At 39.7% G+C, this 19,433-nt stretch overlaps 2 protein-coding genes across 5 annotated transcripts in view; one reads left to right on the plus strand and one right to left on the minus strand.

Moving 5' to 3' along the window:
- LOC122827964 (putative helicase mov-10-B.1) lies at nt 1–12,751 on the plus strand. Its single transcript, XM_044111118.1, has 23 exons — nt 1–274; nt 375–477; nt 1,417–1,598; nt 1,888–1,990; nt 2,101–2,242; nt 2,352–2,604; nt 3,143–3,256; nt 3,349–3,526; nt 5,628–5,770; nt 5,855–6,049; nt 6,489–6,601; nt 7,065–7,261; nt 7,458–7,555; nt 7,693–7,790; nt 7,893–7,991; nt 8,766–8,868; nt 8,951–9,068; nt 10,396–10,587; nt 10,722–10,793; nt 11,089–11,214; nt 11,298–11,386; nt 11,500–11,615; nt 11,717–12,751. The coding sequence occupies exons 1-23, from the start codon at nt 141–143 to the stop codon at nt 11,776–11,778; spliced, it is 3,030 nt and encodes a 1,009-aa protein (XP_043967053.1). The 5' UTR covers nt 1–140; the 3' UTR covers nt 11,779–12,751.
- LOC122828136 (rho-related GTP-binding protein RhoA-D) overlaps nt 12,466–19,433 on the minus strand; it is a 16,780-nt gene continuing 9,812 nt past the window's right edge. For all 4 annotated transcript variants that reach the window (XM_044111433.1, XM_044111441.1, XM_044111450.1 and 1 more), the window contains 4 exons: nt 16,601–16,756; nt 14,565–14,685; nt 14,050–14,180; nt 12,466–13,953 (listed from right to left, as the gene is read on the minus strand). In XM_044111433.1, coding sequence (XP_043967368.1) covers nt 13,780–13,953; nt 14,050–14,180; nt 14,565–14,685; nt 16,601–16,756 — 582 coding nt within the window. In that variant the 3' untranslated portion in view covers nt 12,466–13,779. The remainder of the gene's footprint in view (nt 13,954–14,049; nt 14,181–14,564; nt 14,686–16,600; nt 16,757–19,433) is intronic.

A 19,433-nucleotide genomic window follows, 5' to 3' on the forward strand; every position in this document is an offset into this window, starting at 1 on the left:
GGACTGTCAAAGAACAATATAGCGAACAATCCTCTCTGGGTTTTTCTCAAGGTTTCAATTCTATGAGTTCATTTACATTCGTTTACCGAGAGACTCAGTGGACGTTCTTGACATATTTTGTGTTTGCTTGATCAGTCATCATGGTTAAAATGAGCGTACGCGCACTTTGCCAAATCGGACTGGACTTTTTCGAGTTTCTAAGCGAGACCGAACGAACGTCCATCACGGACAGGCTCCAGCTGAGAGACATTTATAATGACGAGTTCAGGAGAAGGTGAGCACATAAACCCAAACACATACGCTCTATTAATTCACGGAGATTAGACATTTATTTTGTTTTTATTTATTTTATTTATTTATTTGTTCCATTGTAGAACCACAGGAACCAAAGACCCAAACTTTGGTTCAGTGCTTCACGCTCTCAAATTGTGTAATAAAATAACCAGACGGAGAGACAACATACGCTTCACACCAGCGGTTCGTAAATGTGTTTTTTTGTTGTTGTTGTTGTTTGTTTTGTTTTTTTGTCAAGTTGGACATAACATATTTAAAGACGTTTAATTTTGAATGTACAAACTTATAGTGGTGCGAGGTTGAGGCCAAAAGTTCGAGTATCCTTACTAATTTGTTAGCGTAATAGCAGACTTATAGAGTTCTACTTAGATCTGTCTATGTAGATCTATGACATTTACAACATAAGAAAAACAATACTTTGCAATTACTAAAACAATACGATGCTTAGATTAAAAGCAAAGTACTACAGAGGACCCGACTCTGTAGTAAAGTAACTACTTTACGTTTTATTTAGAAAATTAACTGATCTAACTAGCTTAGAAATGAAAAAAGGTGTACATAGAAACAGTAGCAAACTATTTACAAAGAAAGAGAAACCTTTGTGCAAACTACGGGGTTTTTACAAATAACAGCAGAAATTTTATTGAAATTAGAAAAGGTTATAAAGTTTTACACCTGCTGGGCGGAAGGATCTGCAGTAGCACTCCTCTGTGCACCCTGTCTTGCAACTTATCTAACTTACTGCTTCCGCACACTCATAGAGGAAGCAGGTTCATGCTTCAACAAACAGCACCAAAAAAGATGACTCAAAAATGCCATTATGAATTATTATTATTATTTTTTCAATACATGTAAAATGTTTTCTTTTTATTGGTCTAATATACTAAGAGAGCAGTGCTGTTTTAGGGTATTCACTTTACACACTGCAGTTAGGATATTTTACTTAAAGATACAAAAATCTTTAAATGTGAACCCTGCATCCAACCAAACCAAGCACAGTCTCAGATTTTTGCCTGTGTTTCTTTTTGCCTCTCACATAGGTAATAGCAGTGTCTCATTGTTACCATAAAAAAAAAAAAAAAAAAAAAAAAAACAATAAAACAATTGACTAAACCTCTGCAGGTCAGAAATCAGTACCTGGACCAGTGGCACACACCCAGGACCCATCGGCCTCAACCCAACCGGAGCAGGGGGGCGAGCCTGGAGCCTGTGACGGACTTCAGCTCTGCAGAAGACGCAGAGACTGGAGTCAGAGCTCGGAGAAAACTGGCCAGTAATCTGATGAGCAAACTGAGAGTGGAAGGGTAACTGGACATAGTTCTCCTCTTGCATTTTTGTGAATGCTTCTTTTTTGTCTCTCTTTCCTTTTGAATACTTTCCACACCTCAGTCCTCACAAATGCTTTTACTACTTTGCTTAGCAGTCTGATACACCTGGGAGTCCTGCTTTGCTTATGTAAACGAGGAAACAAAGCAAAATAAAATCCTGCTGTCAGAGCGGTTATTCTTACTAAACTCTGACTAATCTAGTGAACACCCTGCTGTCTCTTGTACAGTTATTATTTTATAACCTTTGCTCTTTTTGGATCCCCAGATATCTCTCCATGTTGATCACTGATAAACATGGAGTCAGTATCACTGCAGACTCTCCTTTCGAGAATGGCAAACTTGTCCTGCGTGTACAAAGCATATTCGAGGTATGAATGCTTCTTGACAGCTGCCCTTGTCTGGTTAGCATCTAATCCGTTGACATTTCATAACTCCAAAACCCTTTAATTGCCGTATTTTGTATTTTCTTTTTTACTAGTATGTGGTCAAGTTGAATGTAAAAAACACTGGGACTCAGTCTGTGTATTTCACCTACTATACTCCACTGCACTGGCTTCCGTACCTTAGCCTATCTGATGAAAAACGTGTAACTAAGCAGAGTCCCCTATCTCTGAATCCAGGTGAAGTTTTCAAATAAGTTTATTTTTATTTACATAGATAATTAAAAACAAACAAAAAAACAAACAAAGGGTGTAACAAAACCAGTTACCTATTTTGTTCTGCTCTCAGGTGACAGCTATGAAATAGTGGTCAGTTTCCGAAGTGAACATGTCGGTTTTTTTCCGGCTACACTGGCGTTTGAATTCAAACCCGATCTGGAGCCCACCACCACTGCTTTCCACATCGTGCGCATCATTGAGGCCCAGTGCATCACCTCGTTAGGACTGGAGCTCGCTCCCGTGGCTCCCTACAAGCCTCGCTCCCTCCCAGCGTTCACCCCTGACCCTGTTTACAGGATCATTGACGGGCAGCCACCAGAGGGGTACGAACCTTTACCCAGCTCATTTGTACTAAATATATGTTTATATGAGTGCCCAAATACTGATAAATGTATATTTTTCTAAAGATATCCTTTCAAAGTATTATATAAAAGTATAAAAGAAGAAATTATTGGGAACTATTGTTTGGATTAGTCACTCTCTGAGTTGAGAATGTGTAAGAAACTTTAAATCAAAAAAACAACAACTTGTATTTGCATTTTGTGATATCCTTGCAGGAAGAAAATAACACCTAACATGATTGCACTATGTCTGTCCATTTCAGCATGAGGTCAAAGGTGGAGAGTTTTAATCATTGTGATTATTATGAAAATGTATATGCTGGTTTATGTTGTACCTGAAATGCAGAGAGAAGAAAAATCCTGACAGAATTGAATTACCGTGGATCCATACTGACTAGGATGTAACAAATGCTCTTTTTTTAAGACAGCGTTTTTGCTTTATTCTCACTTTTATCAAATTGAGGATTTTATTGTGTCTATCTTTTTTTTTTTTTTTTTTTTTGCTTTGTTCCCCTAACAGGTTCTCTGTTAAGCGGCTGAAAAATGTGGTTGAGTTAAAAACATATCGCATTCCACCGTACATGAACCAGCTCATCAGTCGGCTGAAGCAGCGCCATTTCTTCAGCGAGGAAAAGTAAATTGGCAAGAGATTGAGCACTAAAAAGTAAACAAAGGTATTGGTTTCAATGGGTCCAGCCATTTGTTTTTCCTCTTTTTCTTTTGAAGGAAGGTTTTGGAGAGTCCTTTGAGTTGGGAGAATTACACCGAGAAGTTCCAGCTGCTGCTGTACCTGGAGGAACTTCAGATGGAGTTTGACATCAGGAGATACAACATTCCAAACGAAGACAGAGAGTTCGCTCTGCTCAAAAGAGACGTAAACAACCCAAGACTTCTTCTTCTGGAGGTATGACCGCGATCTAGTCGCTGGGATCAGATGTATAATAGGAAATTATTACAATTTCTTCTACCTCTGAAGGGAAGAGTGGTCCTTTGTACGTTTGAGCTTCAAAGTCTGCCAGTCATGGCCAGGATTCTCTTGCAAAAGAGATTTTTAATCTTTTTTGCAAGGTTTTTGTTAACCTTTATTTCGTCCAGGTGAAATAAAGGTTAACAAAAAAAAAAAAAAAAAAAAAAAGGTCCAGGGAAGTCTTTATTGTGTAGCACCCCACTGCTCTGTCCGCTAGTAACTGGGACAAGAACTTAAACTCACTGGTGGGGTGGCTATTTGGGTTCGTTAAGTTCTGGTAGTTACCACGCAGGTTTACCAATTTTGAGTAATTCCTTACTCGTCCAATTACCATACACTCCTTTTATGTAATATAAATAACTCCAGACAACCAGCTACCTGAACAGTTTCTTTTAATAGGAACTTTGAAAAAATAAAACCTTGGCTCCTCAAATCCCCAAAATAATCAAAAAAACTTAAACATAGAGCAAGGTCATTAATGTTTCCCTGAACAAAATAAAGCCGATAAGGCACTTTTTCTTTTCAATACCTTATGTTTTACTCGCTTCCCCTTTGTGTTTTTAAAGAAACCCTTACTTTTTAACAGTTGTGTTAGTTTAACCAGAATTCAGTTTTTGTTACCAATAGAACTCCATACATTAACCAAACATTTACAGTTCTAAAACACAATATCACACATGGGCCCATACTCTCACACACACACACTCTGTCCGGTACCGGTTCAAGTTTTCGTTGCAGGCCTGATGACGCTAGGGTGCGATGTCGCTACGACAATCCTCTTCTCCCCGTTTAAACAACAAACCAAATCAAACCTGCTCGCTCAGCCGACGTCCTCCTCGTCAAGGATGCTTCGCGAGTCCAATTTTCTTTCAGAACTCCGCCACCCGAGTTGCAGGATTACTCCTCCGTCGCACTGAAATCAGGGCCGCCATGTTCTTCTCGACACTTCGAATCAGCCGCAGTTCTCCGTCGATCAGCCGCAGTTTTCCTCCGAGCTTTTTACTGCTTAATACTTGAGCAGATATCCCACACACCGTGTGCAGGATTACTGGTTCAAAACACGTCCGAAAAATCCAGTTCCGTCTCCCACCTCAACCTCTGCAAACTTTAGCAGCGATCTCCATTAGCTTCTTCCTTCTCTCTCCCGTGTCCTTCTTTTTTCTTCCTCCCATAATCCTCTCTGTTGAGTTCACTTGTCCCTCGTTAACCTAAGCTACTTTCATAGATAGGATACTCAATACAGTCTTTACACAAATTAGATTCTTAATCAAACAACAATACACTCATGTAAATACACAAGTCATCTACAGAAAAGTTTTGGCTTTCTCATGTTAGTACAGTAACATCTTCCCTAATGTATATAATCACTCGAATTAAAAATACATTAAAAAAAATAATACACATTGCTCACTTATCCCATTTTTCTTTCTTGCATAAAACCAACCTTGTACATATTTTGTAAATATTAAAGGCCTTAAGTGCATGGTTTTTAACCAGGGGCTACAATTGCATTTCTAAAGTTCTGAAGGTTTTTAAATTGCATATCTCAGCAGAGTAGATGACTTACTGAACTATAGTGAGTGTGGTGATGTTGGAGACTGGAATGAAAACACTGCAGGCAGACAGTGCCTTCTAAAATTGGTTAACATTGCATTTAATTTCTAATCTTATTGTGTTGTGTCCTATTTTTATGAAAATGCGATTGAGTCACATTGTCTATGGGAAATAAATAAGAAAACATTTTATTTGAAGCATAACATGACACTGTCATGTAAGCCTACTGTTATTTCTGAGAATATAACTTTTTCTTTAAAGCTAAAAAGTTGTAAGGGATTTTGAATGAATAAAAAAAGGCCCATAAATTTAAAAAAATTTGAAATAAATGTAAAAGTAGTATGAATGTTCAAACTGCGATATTTGTGCTTTAGAAAAATGAAGAAAAAAAAAAGGTGATTTCGTGAACTAATTTTATTCTCTTAGTCAACGTCAGTTTAATTGAACCAAATAAGTGAAATGTGACTTTCTGTTCTCCTCCCAGGTGCCCGGTGTCTCTGAGAACCGTCCCTCTGTGCTGCGGGGGGATTCGCTGCTGGTGTACCCCCAGGGAGAAAAGGAAGTGAAGTACCGTGGTTATGTTTACAGCGTGCAGCTGGACAGCGTCAGACTGGGCTTTGCCTCAGAGTAAGACTGTGACGCTCAGTAAAAACAAAAAGACAAGCAGTCCACGACTCTCAAACAGAGATTCCTCTCTCTGTTTCATGGCAGATTGCTGAATCGATACATGTCGGGTAAAGACTTGAGCTTGATTGAAGGGATAAAGTTCAACGTTGAGTTCACCATCAACCGCCTGACTGTGCATCTCCAGCACAGAGCTGCACAATTCGCAAGGATCCACAAACTGAGCAGTGTGCTGTTTCCTGCTGCAATGCCACGTGAGGAACCTGACCTCCCCAAACTCAAGTAAGCATCTCTATATGTACAACTCTCTTTTTTTCCCCCTTAGTTTGCACCAAAAACAAGTTCACAGCACGCTTAAGATGAAACACGTAAGATTCAACCTCAATAATACTACACTAAATAAAAGATAACTTGGGACAAACATTATAAGGAGGTATTTTAAAGGACCTCCTTCATGATCCTGCTCAACCAGTATCATCAGAATAGTCTCAACAAAGACAGTGTTGACACAGGCTCAGCATTTCTACAATAACAATCAGGGGACTCCTTGAACACAACGCGTATCAAGCATGAGAGAATGTCTGTTCCTCAAGGTCAGAATCAGTCTGCTTGCGCACACCATGACAGAGGTCAAAAACAGACCGTGTGGACGAGGTCAAGCTGCTTTTACTGGACTGCACTAAGAGCACAATTCATTTCCTTTTTTTCTGTTTCCTGACAGACTGTTTGATTATCAGCTGGAGAAAAACCCGGAGCAGTATCAAGCCGTGCAGCACATCGTTGCCGGTTCCTCCAGACCTGCGCCGTATCTTGTGTTCGGCCCACCAGGAACAGGTGAACCAAACAAGTAGAAATGTGCTCCTTTCGTGTTTGTGTAGTTTATTTCTAGGTTGTGATTTAAAATAAAAGAAAAAAGAAAGAGATTGGATGTACAGCGCATGTAGGTAACTGATGAAGCAGTTGTCAATTCTGCTGACTCGCCACATGTTGAAATGTTTAAGCTATCCTAACAAGAGATTCTGCATGTAATGATGCAAGTTTCTTCCATACATAGCGGAAATTATGTACATAAAAGACCTTCACAACACTTGTCTGTATACTCCCAATGTTTTATGGCGGGAATCATGTTATGTTAACTGAATCCAGTTAGGGTAAAGCAGAAATATAACAAAACAGTGTGAAACGTAAAAAGATGTGAAAACCTGAAGTCACTATTCTGCCGCTGCTTCATTTCAGAAAACATATGCACTTTTACTCTTTTCTTAAAATATCATTTTGAATTTTACGGCCTGTTAAGGTAAAACTGTCACTTTGGTGGAGGCCATCAAGCAGATCGAGAAGACCCAGACGTTCTGCCACATCCTGGCCTGCGCTCCCTCCAACAGCGCCGCTGACCTGTTGTGCAGCAAGATTCGCGAGCATGTAGACGAGCACAAAGTCTACCGAATGTACGCCAGCAGCCGGGACCCAAAACTCGTCCCTGAGCACCTGAAGGTCAGCGCTGACTGGCGGTTTAATTCACTCACTTATTTCTGCTTATTTCTCATTCTTGGCCAAAAAAATCAACGTTTAGAATCCTTCCTGGAGCCTCTGTTTGGGACAATACACTTGTTTTGTTTTTGCGTTTCTTTGATCGCGTACCGTTGACGTCACTGCATTCATGTGTGTTTGTGGTTGTGTTGCTCCACAGGCATGCTCTAACCTCTTAGGAGATTCTTACATTTTTCCTGAGAAAGAGGAGCTGATGGAGTTTAGAATTATTGTCACCACCCTGTTAACTGCTGGAAGGTAGAGAATAACTTTCAGAACTAACTATCTTGCTAATCTGCACTTTTTTCTGCCTATATTCTAACCAAAGGTCACCAACATTTAATGTCACCAATGGATTTCGACATTGCGATTTTCTACCCGTTTTAATATTGCAGGTTTGTGACAGGCGACATTCCTTCTGGACATTTCACTCACATTTTTGTGGACGAGGCTGGACATGCCGTGGAGACGGAGTGTTTAGTCCCCCTGGCAGGTAACAGAGCACGATCTGGAGCGTTTCCTGGAATGGGATTAAGTTTTATTGATAGTTCTTTTAACATGTTTTGCTTTTTAAAAAAACAAATATGTCACATAGGATTGCTAGACACTAAGACTGGACAGCTTGTCCTGGCTGGAGACCCCAAGCAGCTCGGACCCATCCTCAGATCTCCTTTTGCACTAAAATACAAAATGGGTAAGAAGTGGAGATGGACTGATCAGAGATTTTGTGGTCAATATCCAATCACTGATTATGTAAAGCCCTGACCTACTAATGCCAATTTCTCTTAAAAACTAAATGCTTTTTTTATACTTTCTTCCCATATTAAAAACTAACATTCTTCATAATCTTATAATAGGGATGAACAAAGTTATCAAGATCAATGCTGCACATGTCAGGCTTCGTAGCTTCAGTAGTACATTTTCAAAAGATTTTCCCAAAGGATGAAGCCGAGCAATTTTGGTGTAATATGTTCAGCATCCTGACATCAGTTTGATCTCTCACAACATTCAAAGTAGCAATCTGAAGAAACAGCCAGCATGCCATGCTTTTCAGAAGCCTGTGGATGTGTTGCTATGGCAACAAACACTGCGGCCCTAATCTGTTTTCAGGTCCCTATGCAACACGTGTGTGAGCGCATACTTTTTAAGCCTTCACAAAATTTGGCGTCCCAGATTTTAAAAAGCTACAACTCCCTTTTTTTTCCAACTTAGATACAGGATCTCAGAAACATTGAAATTTTGAACAACATTTTGTCAATTGAAAATATCAATCTTGACTTATTCCAGCATGACCTCTGTTTGCGCTCAAATATAGTGAATTCACCAGTTATTTCTGGTTCCAGTAACCACTTAATTTATTTAGAATCTCCTGGGGGGTTTTTTAGCAACATTTCAGACGACTTTCACTCTAAAATAAAACCTTTTGTCACTTTGAATTGTATTGTTTGAAATACTCTGCTGTCTGCAGGAATTTCCCTCTTGGAGCGCTTGATGACCGATTTCCCTCTTTACCAGAAGAACGATGGCGTCTACGATAACTGCTTCGTGACCAAGCTGCTGCGCAACTACAGGTGAGTCAGGACGCGATGCCTGATGCGACAGAAAGATTCTGCTCGGGTTTTCAGATGACACCTTCTAATGCGTCTCTTTCAGGTCTCATCCTGCCATCCTCAAGATTCCCAATGAGCTCTTCTATGAAGGAGAGCTGCAGGCTTGTGCCGAGGAGTATTCGCGCAACTTGTACTGCAGATGGGAATACCTTCCAAAGCAGGTATTTATTCTGCCATCAAGAAAAAAAACACACACACACACACACACACAGAGCAAAGTGCATTTAGAAGCAGTTGAATTAGAAATCGAACTGACAATGAAGCTTTTTTACTGACGGACGTCACAAAGTTGTTGGTTTTTTTTTGTGATTTTGGGATTTCATGATGCTGCTGCTCAAGAAAGTTGCTTTGCTGTTGCTGCGTTTAACTTGGATTCTTGTATTGTGATCTTGGGACCAGTGACAGTGTTTGTTTCTGACTTCTGATCGAACAGAATAGAAATATCTTTCACTGTCGCTTAGTTGGGGAAATTCATGTGAACCATCAGCAGAGTGACAGGCAAAACGGAAGCCTCTAGTCTTACACAAAGATAGAAATATAAAAACAAATATAATAATTAGAGACAGTACTGTAAGGGCAAATTTATAACTTAAAAAAATCCAGTATAGTCATTAGAGTCAAAGAAATGGGCAATTCAGTTGGATATATTTTTAAAATGTATGAGTATACTTGTGCATAAAACAAATTTGTGCATGAGTTACAAAAAAATGGGAGCACTGCAAATAACAGCAGGGATGAAAACAGTTATTGAGTGTTAGGTTATATGGAGGAGTGATAATCACAAAGTCTGACAGCTGCTGGCAGGAAGGATCTACCATGAGGCTCTTTCATGTAGCAAGGATGCAGTCTGTCACTGAAGAAGCTCTCCTGGTTTGAAACAACTTGTTGCAAGAGAAGAGAGACACTATCCAAGAGAGATAACTATAATCTTAAAAGATTGTTGTACAGATTAAAAAAACATGTTTTTGTGCAGAAAATACAGAAACTAGACTAAAATAATTGTCTTGATTTGAATGAACGCAGAATGGCAAACTAAAATGTCTTTTGTATTTGTTAAAACTAAATGTACCGCATCTTTTATCGCTACTGTGCAGCAGTTGGAAAATATTGATAGGTATTTATATTGTTAAAAGCAGTCTGAAAAGGTAAATTTTTTACAAAGCGCCTTGGCAGCAGTGCAATTACTATTTAGACAGTGATCAAAATTGGTAAAAATACTGTTAACAGGCAGGTTGAATACCAGAAATCCCTCAAACAATTCACCAAATGTATCAAACTATTACACTTTAATTCTTAGTCTGAAAACATATCAAGATTGCATGTTCATTATTCATTTCATATAGAAAGTTCCTTCCTACCAAAATACCGCATTTCAGTGACTGATGTGTTTTCATATAGAAGCTAGATGGAAACAAAGCTTCCTGTAATCTTGGTTTCCAACAAGGATTCAGGTTATTTTAACAATGTCTTTCTCTGTGTATCTTTCAGGGCTTCCCAGTGATTTTTCATGGGGTTGCTGGCATTAATGATCGTGAGGCCAACAGCCCTTCCTTCTTCAATGTTGCAGAAGTGGAGGTGATAATGGACTACGTGAGAAAACTGCTGGACTCGCAAGGGAAGAAAGGAGTGGCTAAAATTGCTCCCAAAGACATAGGCATCATCGCCCCCTACAGGAAGCAGGTGTGAATTGTTTCCAAAGACAATCGATGATGTTCCGCTTAATTTCTAGACCATAAATGGCTGTTCTACAATGAACACCATTTTGGTATTGTAAAGTCTGAATGGTACTGCTGTTTTATTTCTTTGTATAACAGGTTCAGAAAATCCGACAAGCCTTGGAAAAAGTTGCAAAGGACTTTAAATTTAAAGACATGAAGAATCTGAAGGTAACAATTTTTCCCTCTATGATGTGAGGTGATTATGGGGGAACAGGAGCTTTAAAAGTGTGTTCAGACCTTCAGTACTGAGTTTATAAAAACTCAGTACTGAATTTATTCCAGGAGGCATCCTGACCAGACGCCGGAGCGACCTTAATTGGCTGCTTTTGATGCGCTACAAAAGTATACAAAAGAATACAAAAGAATAATTGTTGTTAAAAACAGTTATTGATCCAGTTGGTGATGCTGGATTGCTGTTAGGTTAAACTGTGTGTGTGCGTGGGTGCGTGTGTGTGTGTGTCAGGTTGGTTCAGTGGAGGAGTTCCAAGGACAGGAGAGGAGAGTAATCCTGGTGTCCGCCGTTAGAAGCAGTGCCAACTACATGGACTTTGACAAAAAGTTCAGCCTGGGCTTTATCAAGAGTGAGAAGGTAACTAAAACACACACACACACACACACGAGGCACGCTCGTCTCAAATGTCCGCCTGTCGTCCTGACTCTTTGTTTGTCCAGAGGTTCAACGTGGCTGTGACTCGAGCCAAAGCTCTGCTGATCGTGGTGGGAAACCCCCTAATGTTGAGCTCAGATCCTACCTGGGCCAGGTAGATTTCACACATACACGTTCCTCACTTTCACATTACAGAAGCTAAAATCATAGATTATATTGAATAAAATTAATTTAGCTTTTTTGTTTTCTTTTGTCTCTTCTCTGCAGCTTCATCGAGTACTGCAAAGATGAGGGAGGCTACTGCGGTTTCTCGCATGCTCAGGAAGACGAGGCGGAGATCGTGGCCAAACTGTCTGCTCTCTACATCAGCATTGAGGCTGAAAGTAAGAAACATACATTTCATCTGTCTTTTTAAATTAAATTAAATTAAATAAAGAGCCGTGTTATTATGTAAACATTACTTTTGAATGTCTCTCCATCCCAGTTGAGACTGCCGAGAGTGTTGTTCAACAGCAACTGGACCCTGAGTGGAGGAATGACATGTGAGCAGCAGAGAGAGAGAGAGGAAGAGAGGAAGACTACCTGCGAAACTTGAAGAACATCATTGCATTACAATTGTCCTGGATAAAATTTACAGCATTCAAGTGATATTATCCAGAAGCATATTTTGAAGATCAACATTTAGCCAAAGACCAGAGGACAGACACAGAGGAACTGTACCAATAAGAGCTCAACTGCTAACCACTGCAAACATTAGCTTCTGATTACAACTAAAGAGTTACATAAAATCCAGGGACATTCTTCTCAGGTGTGATCTGTTTAATCACAGATTTTTTAAAAAAAATTGAGAAATAATTTTTGCTGACTCACTGGTGAACTGCTTTTTTAAAAAAAAATAAATAAATAAATATTTACTTAATTTTATTGATGCACTGTGTTTAATAAAAAGTATTATGTGAAACATGAAATTGAATCCTCACTAAGTACTTGTGACCATGCAAAGAAACTCGAGTGTGTTTGATTTGGATTTTATCTGATATATAAAATAATAAAGTACTAAGAGGAGGAAAAAAAGAGAGACAAGATTCATATTTCCATAAATTATCAGAAAAATGTCGCGTATTTGTATTCAGACCGACGGTAGCAAAGCTCAAATTAAACCTTCCCACATATTCTGAGTAAGATTCATTACCTCGGCAGAGCAACCGAGATGAACCAATCCAGTCAAGGTAATGAGTTTCAAAAATATTTTATTAACACATTCATCTCATCCAGACAAAACAATCCTCTCCTGTTTGCAAAGCGTTTTCTACAATCAACATTTTCTCTTAAGCTATGCATTAGACATTTAACACGCGGCCCAAATGTGCAGGTATTATTTCTAGGCCGTCTAAATTCAAATCTCTGAATATAAATGTATAAAACAGGTGACTATCAGTTTGCAATGGTGACAATAAAGGAAACAAAAAGAGGCTCGTGGATTTTAAGGTGGACTGATAGAAAAACACTCAAACTGTAGCATAAACCGGTTTAAGGACTAGATGTGCATATGATGCGAGAAAGAATTTAAAATCTAACTTAGAGAGAAAAACCTGCATGTTAGTGTATATTATACAAAAAAAAAAAAAAAGGCTGTAAACAGAGCGTATTCATCTTCAGAAAATCTTTTCACACAGTCATGAGGCAACTGTATACTGGATCTGAAACAGAACTGAGATCAGAGAGGAGGCTGGCCTGGTGGAGGGAAAGCATTGGTCATGTCTGTCAGAGCCAGAGGAGTGCAACTGCTAGTATTGTCCTCAACAAGTACAGCACTGTCTGCAGTGCCAGTTTAAGCCGTCGCCATTACTGGGAGGGGCCAGTGTGCCGTCCGAAGCCTCTCCTTCCAAATCCTGTCTGCTCTTTCAGAGTACTACTGCATGCTGGGCTTAATTAGGTGTGAACAGGTTCTAAATTTAGTCTCTTGCAGAAACGGTGAAAAACAGCTCGGCAGACACAGCACTTGGTGGCATACAAGTTTTAGAGTACAAAACTAATAGTGGTACAATGCAGATAACCGCCACAGGATCTGGTGTATAGAAGGAAACCAAGTGGTACATGGAGGTTTTAGAAGAAGCAAAGGGAAGCAAATCTAAAGAAAAAAAAAAACAATGCTGAAGGAGAAACAATGACAGGACAGGAAGAGCACATGACCCTTCTCTGTAAACAGAATCATGATGTGCAAGCAGAAGGCATGGCATTTTTTAAAAAAAGAATAATGCACATTTAAATACAAACATACATTCATACAGAAAGAAGGATTCAATCTGCCACACAAGCCGACTGGTGTGCTGGTTACAGGAAACAGCAGGACAGGAGCAGAAAGTTGGAAAGAAAACATTTAATTATAACTGATTTTAAACAGGTGTGGCAGTCTCTCATATAAGCCTGCATCTGTGGAGTAAGTACAGTCTATGGAAGCCACGGATTTAAGGTTTCTCTAAGTTTGTCCTGCGTGTCTGGGAGATTCCTCCCCAAGATGTTGATCAGCCAGCAGAAACAGACTCCTCACAGTAACTGGCAGCCGCCCCGCTTCTTGCGCTTGCGGACCTGCAGCGCTGCTCTGGTCGCCATCTCAAACACTTCCCGCACGCCGTCCTTAGTCTTGGCTGAGCACTCCAGGTAGCCAAAGGCACCGATGCGTTGTGCCATGTCTTTGCCCTCCTCAGACTTGACAGGCTCCTGGAAAAGGAGGGTTAAATGAGAAAACGGTTAATACATGGCAAATGGGAAACGCTGGGATACTTGTCATTTAGTGTAGTACGCGCATTACTTCACCTGTTTCATCTTGGCCAACTCCCTGCGTGTGTGTTCATCGTTTCTGAGGTCCTTCTTGTTGCCCACAAGTATGATGGGGACGTTGGGACAGAAGTGCTTTACTTCAGGGGTCCATTTCTCAGGAATGTTCTCTGAAAATGATCGATTGTGACGCATGAGTTTAGAGTTCCAGAAAAGTGCACGCCAATTTCTTTTCCTCCCAAAGAGTAGGAGAAGTTTCCCTTGTGACACTACAAACCATCATCAAGAAGCCACTGACCCCCTGGCTGGTCATTCTTTGGAAGGATGGTGCCAAGTGAGGCATTATCCGCATCCCAAAAACTGTACACTTACATTCTGACAAGTGTACAGCTCAAGTCTTTCAGGATAGATGGAGGAAATAAATTAGCTTGCCACAAAAATTTCAAACTAATTTACCTAAACTTTATTTTCAAAAGGATGAAAATTAAATTAACTGCTTTCCATTCACCCCATATTTAACAACTGGTGCAGTGGACAGTCACAATCTACCTTACCTAAACTGTCAGGGCTGTCTATGGAAAAGCACATAAGTATAACGTCGGTGTCGGGGTAGGAGAGAGGCCGCAGTCGGTCATAATCCTCCTGGCCGGCAGTGTCCCACAGCGCCAATTCCACCTGCGTGACAGAGGGACAGGATAAGAAGGCTGCTAAAAATCTGCAGCTGACTGGAAGCCGAACTACAAAAGAGGATCACAACACACAAAATCAGTGCTGACGAGAGCAGAAGTAAAATTCCTTTGCTACTAGCCCTAAAAAGCAACTTCTCAGTGGTAGAGGAAGTTCCCACAGGCCTTGGGCTGTTAATCAAAGTGGCGGCAGGCCCAGAGAGCCTGACCTGCTCTTGGTAAAATAAATGTCCTGCAAAAATCATTTTCAAAACCTCAGCAGTAGAACTACCAATTTTAGAACACTGTAGCCTGAAACTGTCAGTGCGTGCAAAATTAACCAAGCCTGAGCTGCATCGCATCCCACAGAGTTTCTTGCAATGCATTTTGCTGGTCTTATTAAACAGGTCTTGCGCTTCAATAGCGTCTAAAACAGAAGCTAAAATCCGGGAATAAACAGGATTAATTGCATCTTTGAGACCAACCGTCTGGACGTTAGTAGGGTCTTATGAAATTTGTTTTATTAATTTTTCAAATTCCATTCCCCATGCATCCCTACTTCCAGTTTTTCCATTTTAATTTTTCAGAATTTGAATTTTCCATATTAACCATATTTATTAATCTAAAAACTTATATGCAATGGTCTGCTGATAGATCCCATATTTGAGCCAGACAAAAGAAAAAAAACAAAACAAAAAAAACAACAATATGTTATTCCTTTTGTGTATGCTAGACTTAAAGTCAATACTATGGCAAGAGATGCAACACAGAAGGATAAGAAGAGAAAAAGGACAAAATGAGCAAAAGGAGAATTGAGTCACAGACAGAGCGATGATAAATAAGATTAAACTGAATGGTCTTTAATGTCTTCGACTAAAGCATGAATATCACAAGAAATGTAGTTAATCTCACATGAAGCACCACTTCCTGAATAAATTTCCATGCTTTCATATACGTTTTTCCTTCAAGCCCCCGAGTTATCAAGGACAGGAAATAAAGCAGAGGAAGTAAAACTGTTGGAAAAAAGAGCAGCTAACAAATTAGAGCTGTGCATTAGACAAGACCTGCAGTCAAGCTCTTAAGTAAAAACCCTCCAATCCCACTTAAAAAAAAAAGAAAGAAAAAAAAGTTGAAATCCCAACAATTTGGAGCATGTAAGGAGAAACGTTTCCCACCCCACTTTATTAAAAGAAAAGTAACAGGCTCTGATAAAACGTGACTTTTTATATATATATATATATACATATATATATATATATATATATGATGTAAATTAAAGTTTACATCACAGAACAATGGGGGAAAAAAATCGCTGACATCAGATTTTGCAGCACAGGAAACGGGAAAAGGAAATTAGTCATGATCTACAAGGAGGGTGAGGGAGGGTTTGGTGGGAACTGAACCCGACACAGGAAAGTTGGCAAAGATTCAATTCCTGTTGTTGGCTAGAGATGTGTGCCTTCAAAACAATGCAATGCCCCAAAGAGCTTTGCTAACAATACACACCTATAGCCATTAATCAAAATCGCACGTGGTTCACATCCAACGAGGTCAGGAGTGTCGCATAAAACCCCCTGCTCTCAACGTCAGTTCTCATCACAGGTCAAAGGAAAACTGAAATCAGTCTCTTCCACTAAATCCAAACAGTTCTCTTTGTGAAGTCAAAAAAAAGAATGATGTCATTGCTCATGTATGCAGCTTGTCTGGTAGTGACTATTTTTTGCAGGGTAACAGGATCATTTGAAAATCTTGAGCCTAAATTTCCACAGGATCGATCAAGTTATTTTTCTGTCTCAAGTCATCAAGAGCTGCCTTTAAAACCTTAAAGAGGCATATATTAAAAAAAATAAAATAATACAATTAAGCTGCACATAAATTTAAACTACGACACTCAGTAAATGGCCGAGATTCAAACTACAGAATACCTGTTTGCCATCAACTTCAATGTCAGCGATGTAGTTCTCAAATACGGTGGGGACGTAGACCTCTGGGAACTGGTCCTTGCTGAAGACGATGAGGAGGCAGGTCTTCCCACACGCGCCGTCTCCAACTATCACCAGCTTCTTTCTGATTGCCGCCATCTAGAAGCAACAAAGATTTATCTTTAGGTTCAGGTTTGACGGAGTGGAAGCCATACAGAGATACTGGTTTCAAACAAAGTGACGAACGAGAAGCAACGTAACCATAAATGGCGAGAAGAGACAGGAAAAACAGGAGGGGAGGAAAACCCTTGTCTGTTTTAAGAGCTGCACCTCTTCCTGTTCCTGGTTAGTGTGCAGTCTATGGGCCTGGAAGAGCTACATGCTGCTTCATCTTTACATACTAGTACATGAGGGATTAACAGCCCACTCCGATTTTTCTCCGATACATCATCATCGATAACATTTGTTTCCCTACGCATTTCTCTTCTGTCTCTGAGAGATGTGTGAATGCAACATCAGTCTTGCTTGCCACAGAAATTGTGATGTCACCATGGATTAATTCTCATGTCCCACATGCCGATAATGGAGAAATGGCAAAATTATGCAATGCTCTGGCTGTTTAACAGACGCTTTATGTGCTACAAATCTCCAACTTTAATTAAACCATTGCAACTGATAAATAAGAGAGAACCAGAACATTCAGAGCATCACTGCTGGTTCTCATCACCACAAAGATTTTAAGTAACTTTTAAATGCTTGTAAAAGCTTGAGAGTTACCCCTTTTTTGGCCATAGGCTACTCTGTCTTAGCTCCTCAAGAAGCCATTTTGTTTCTAAGACTGCAATTAAGTGAGAGATGAGGAAAAGTTGCCAAGTCTCATCTTGAATGCCAGGTTAGACAAAAACTTCCTCCACTGCCTAAGAGCCAGGTAAATTCTAAAATGGCAAAAAATAAATAAATAAATGCTCAAGTTAATATCTGAAGTTGAAGTTTTTGGTGTTTTTTTTTTTGTTTGTTTTTTTTTTATATTAGGGCTACACCAATAAATTGGTCCCAATTTTCTTAATTTTGGGAGATTGATGATTGGTCTACAGGTAATGAGGCTAATCTCATCTGCCTCTGCACAGGTTTAAAAATCAGCCACAGTCCTCTGATGCTCTGACGTGAGAGAGGGCTGGCAGATAGATCCACCCACCAGGTCATGTCTGCCATTTGTAAGTTTCTTGCTTTAGTAACATTTCAGACAAAACCATTTGTATCGGCCAAAATCAAAATCAGCAGGTCAAGCTTTTTAAAGATGACAGCTAGAAAACTCCATTAAGTGCACCACGATTTTTTCCCCCCTTCTTTAATGTTTGATTCTAATGTTTGTTCATCAACCAAGCTGCTCAGGCACTCTGTGGAAGAACCTTACGACAGTGTCAAACTAACGTTCCCAAGTTCTAACCCGCAGCGCTTTCTATACAGTAACAAAAGAGAGACAATCTTGGTTAGCGTTTTATTTCTACACATTAAATCAGGCCAGTGTACCGTCAGATACTCTGGAGAGAGCCACCTGTTCTCTGTGATAACAGGCTGCTACGGCTCCATACATCATACCGACATTGCCAGAGGGAAGCTCCACATTCAGAAACAAACCCACTGGACCGGCAGCCGACACTTCATAAAGAAAATGAGGCTGCTCCAGCACACCGAGTAATGCGCAAAATATAGTTTACTGATGTCCAAACAGCTGTCACACCAGGCTCTCCGCTATTACAGTAGCATGACAAAGCACACATTAGGGGTAGTGGCCCTTTTACTTTGGATAAATGCAAATCTGAAGCGTTTCCACTGGACTAGGACAGGCACAAATCCAAAGTGCTATTTTCCACAGTATGTCAGTGTCAGTCACTAGTTATGTTCAAACATCCTTAAAATTATGTAGCATGCAACACATCACGTACGTAGTGACAAGAGTCAAACGTAAAAACGCACAAAACAGCATAACAAAAAAGTGTGACTGAGTCATTGGAATGTGTACTTTAAACTGTAAACATTGGTTGATTATTCTTTCCTAAAAACGTATACAAGTAAGATTATTATTATTTATTTATTTTTTTACAAATAATTTATTCTTAAATTGCATTTCAGCTCACCAGAAGAGATCAGAAGTGCATAGCATTTTGCATTCACAGTAAAGCCAGGGGTTATACAGGCTTCATAGCATTTCCTGGTCGTCTTCTGTTGACTATAATCACTTGTCTCTCCAAAACTTCTCCCTCTCTCTCCTCCGTCATGTTTGTAAATTGATGCGATTCTGCAGGTTACTTCTTCCACTGGGTTAAACAGGCAGCCTGTTTGTTAGTTTGAGAACTGCTGCCACCTAGTGACTGGAGGTTTGTGTTCCGTTCATATTCAAGCATGAATAAAAACACTAATGCCAAAAACAATCGTTCAGTCTCCCACGCCCGGCTCACTGAGCAGTACGTCCTTAATGCCGATCTCAGGAGAATTCCTTTTTTGGTGACTGAAATGTTAAAGCTAAGCCAAAGTGGTGGGAACATTATATCTAGAAAATAACAATAAATCAAAAACACTTACAAAAATGTTAAACACTGAAAATTACAATGAACTCAAATCAGCTTGTAGAGCCCAAGGAAAAAGGAATACTATTTAAAAATCAAAGTTTCAGTTTATAAGGAAAATGTTAACATGCATAAATATTTTAACTATATAATATCACCATATAGCCATGGAGGTGAAAGCCACTTCTAAGTTATTTGAACCAGGGCCCGACTCAGGAAATCAAAATGAACATTAAGGACATTTTGAATAATGAACCATAATTATAACC

Source organism: Gambusia affinis, linkage group LG01 (assembly GCF_019740435.1).
Source record: "Gambusia affinis linkage group LG01, SWU_Gaff_1.0, whole genome shotgun sequence".
Lineage (NCBI taxonomy): Eukaryota > Metazoa > Chordata > Actinopteri > Cyprinodontiformes > Poeciliidae > Gambusia > Gambusia affinis.

Excerpts from the sequence above, each read along its gene's own strand:
- LOC122827964 (XM_044111118.1), top strand. The coding sequence starts at position 141 with ATGGTTAAAATGAGCGTACGCGCACTTTGCCAAATCGGACTGGACTTT. Across the intron at positions 9,069-10,395 it reads GGGAATACCTTCCAAAGCAG|GGCTTCCCAGTGATTTTTCA; the intron begins GTATTTATTCTG and ends TGTATCTTTCAG. Across the intron at positions 10,588-10,721 it reads TCGCCCCCTACAGGAAGCAG|GTTCAGAAAATCCGACAAGC; the intron begins GTGTGAATTGTT and ends TTTGTATAACAG.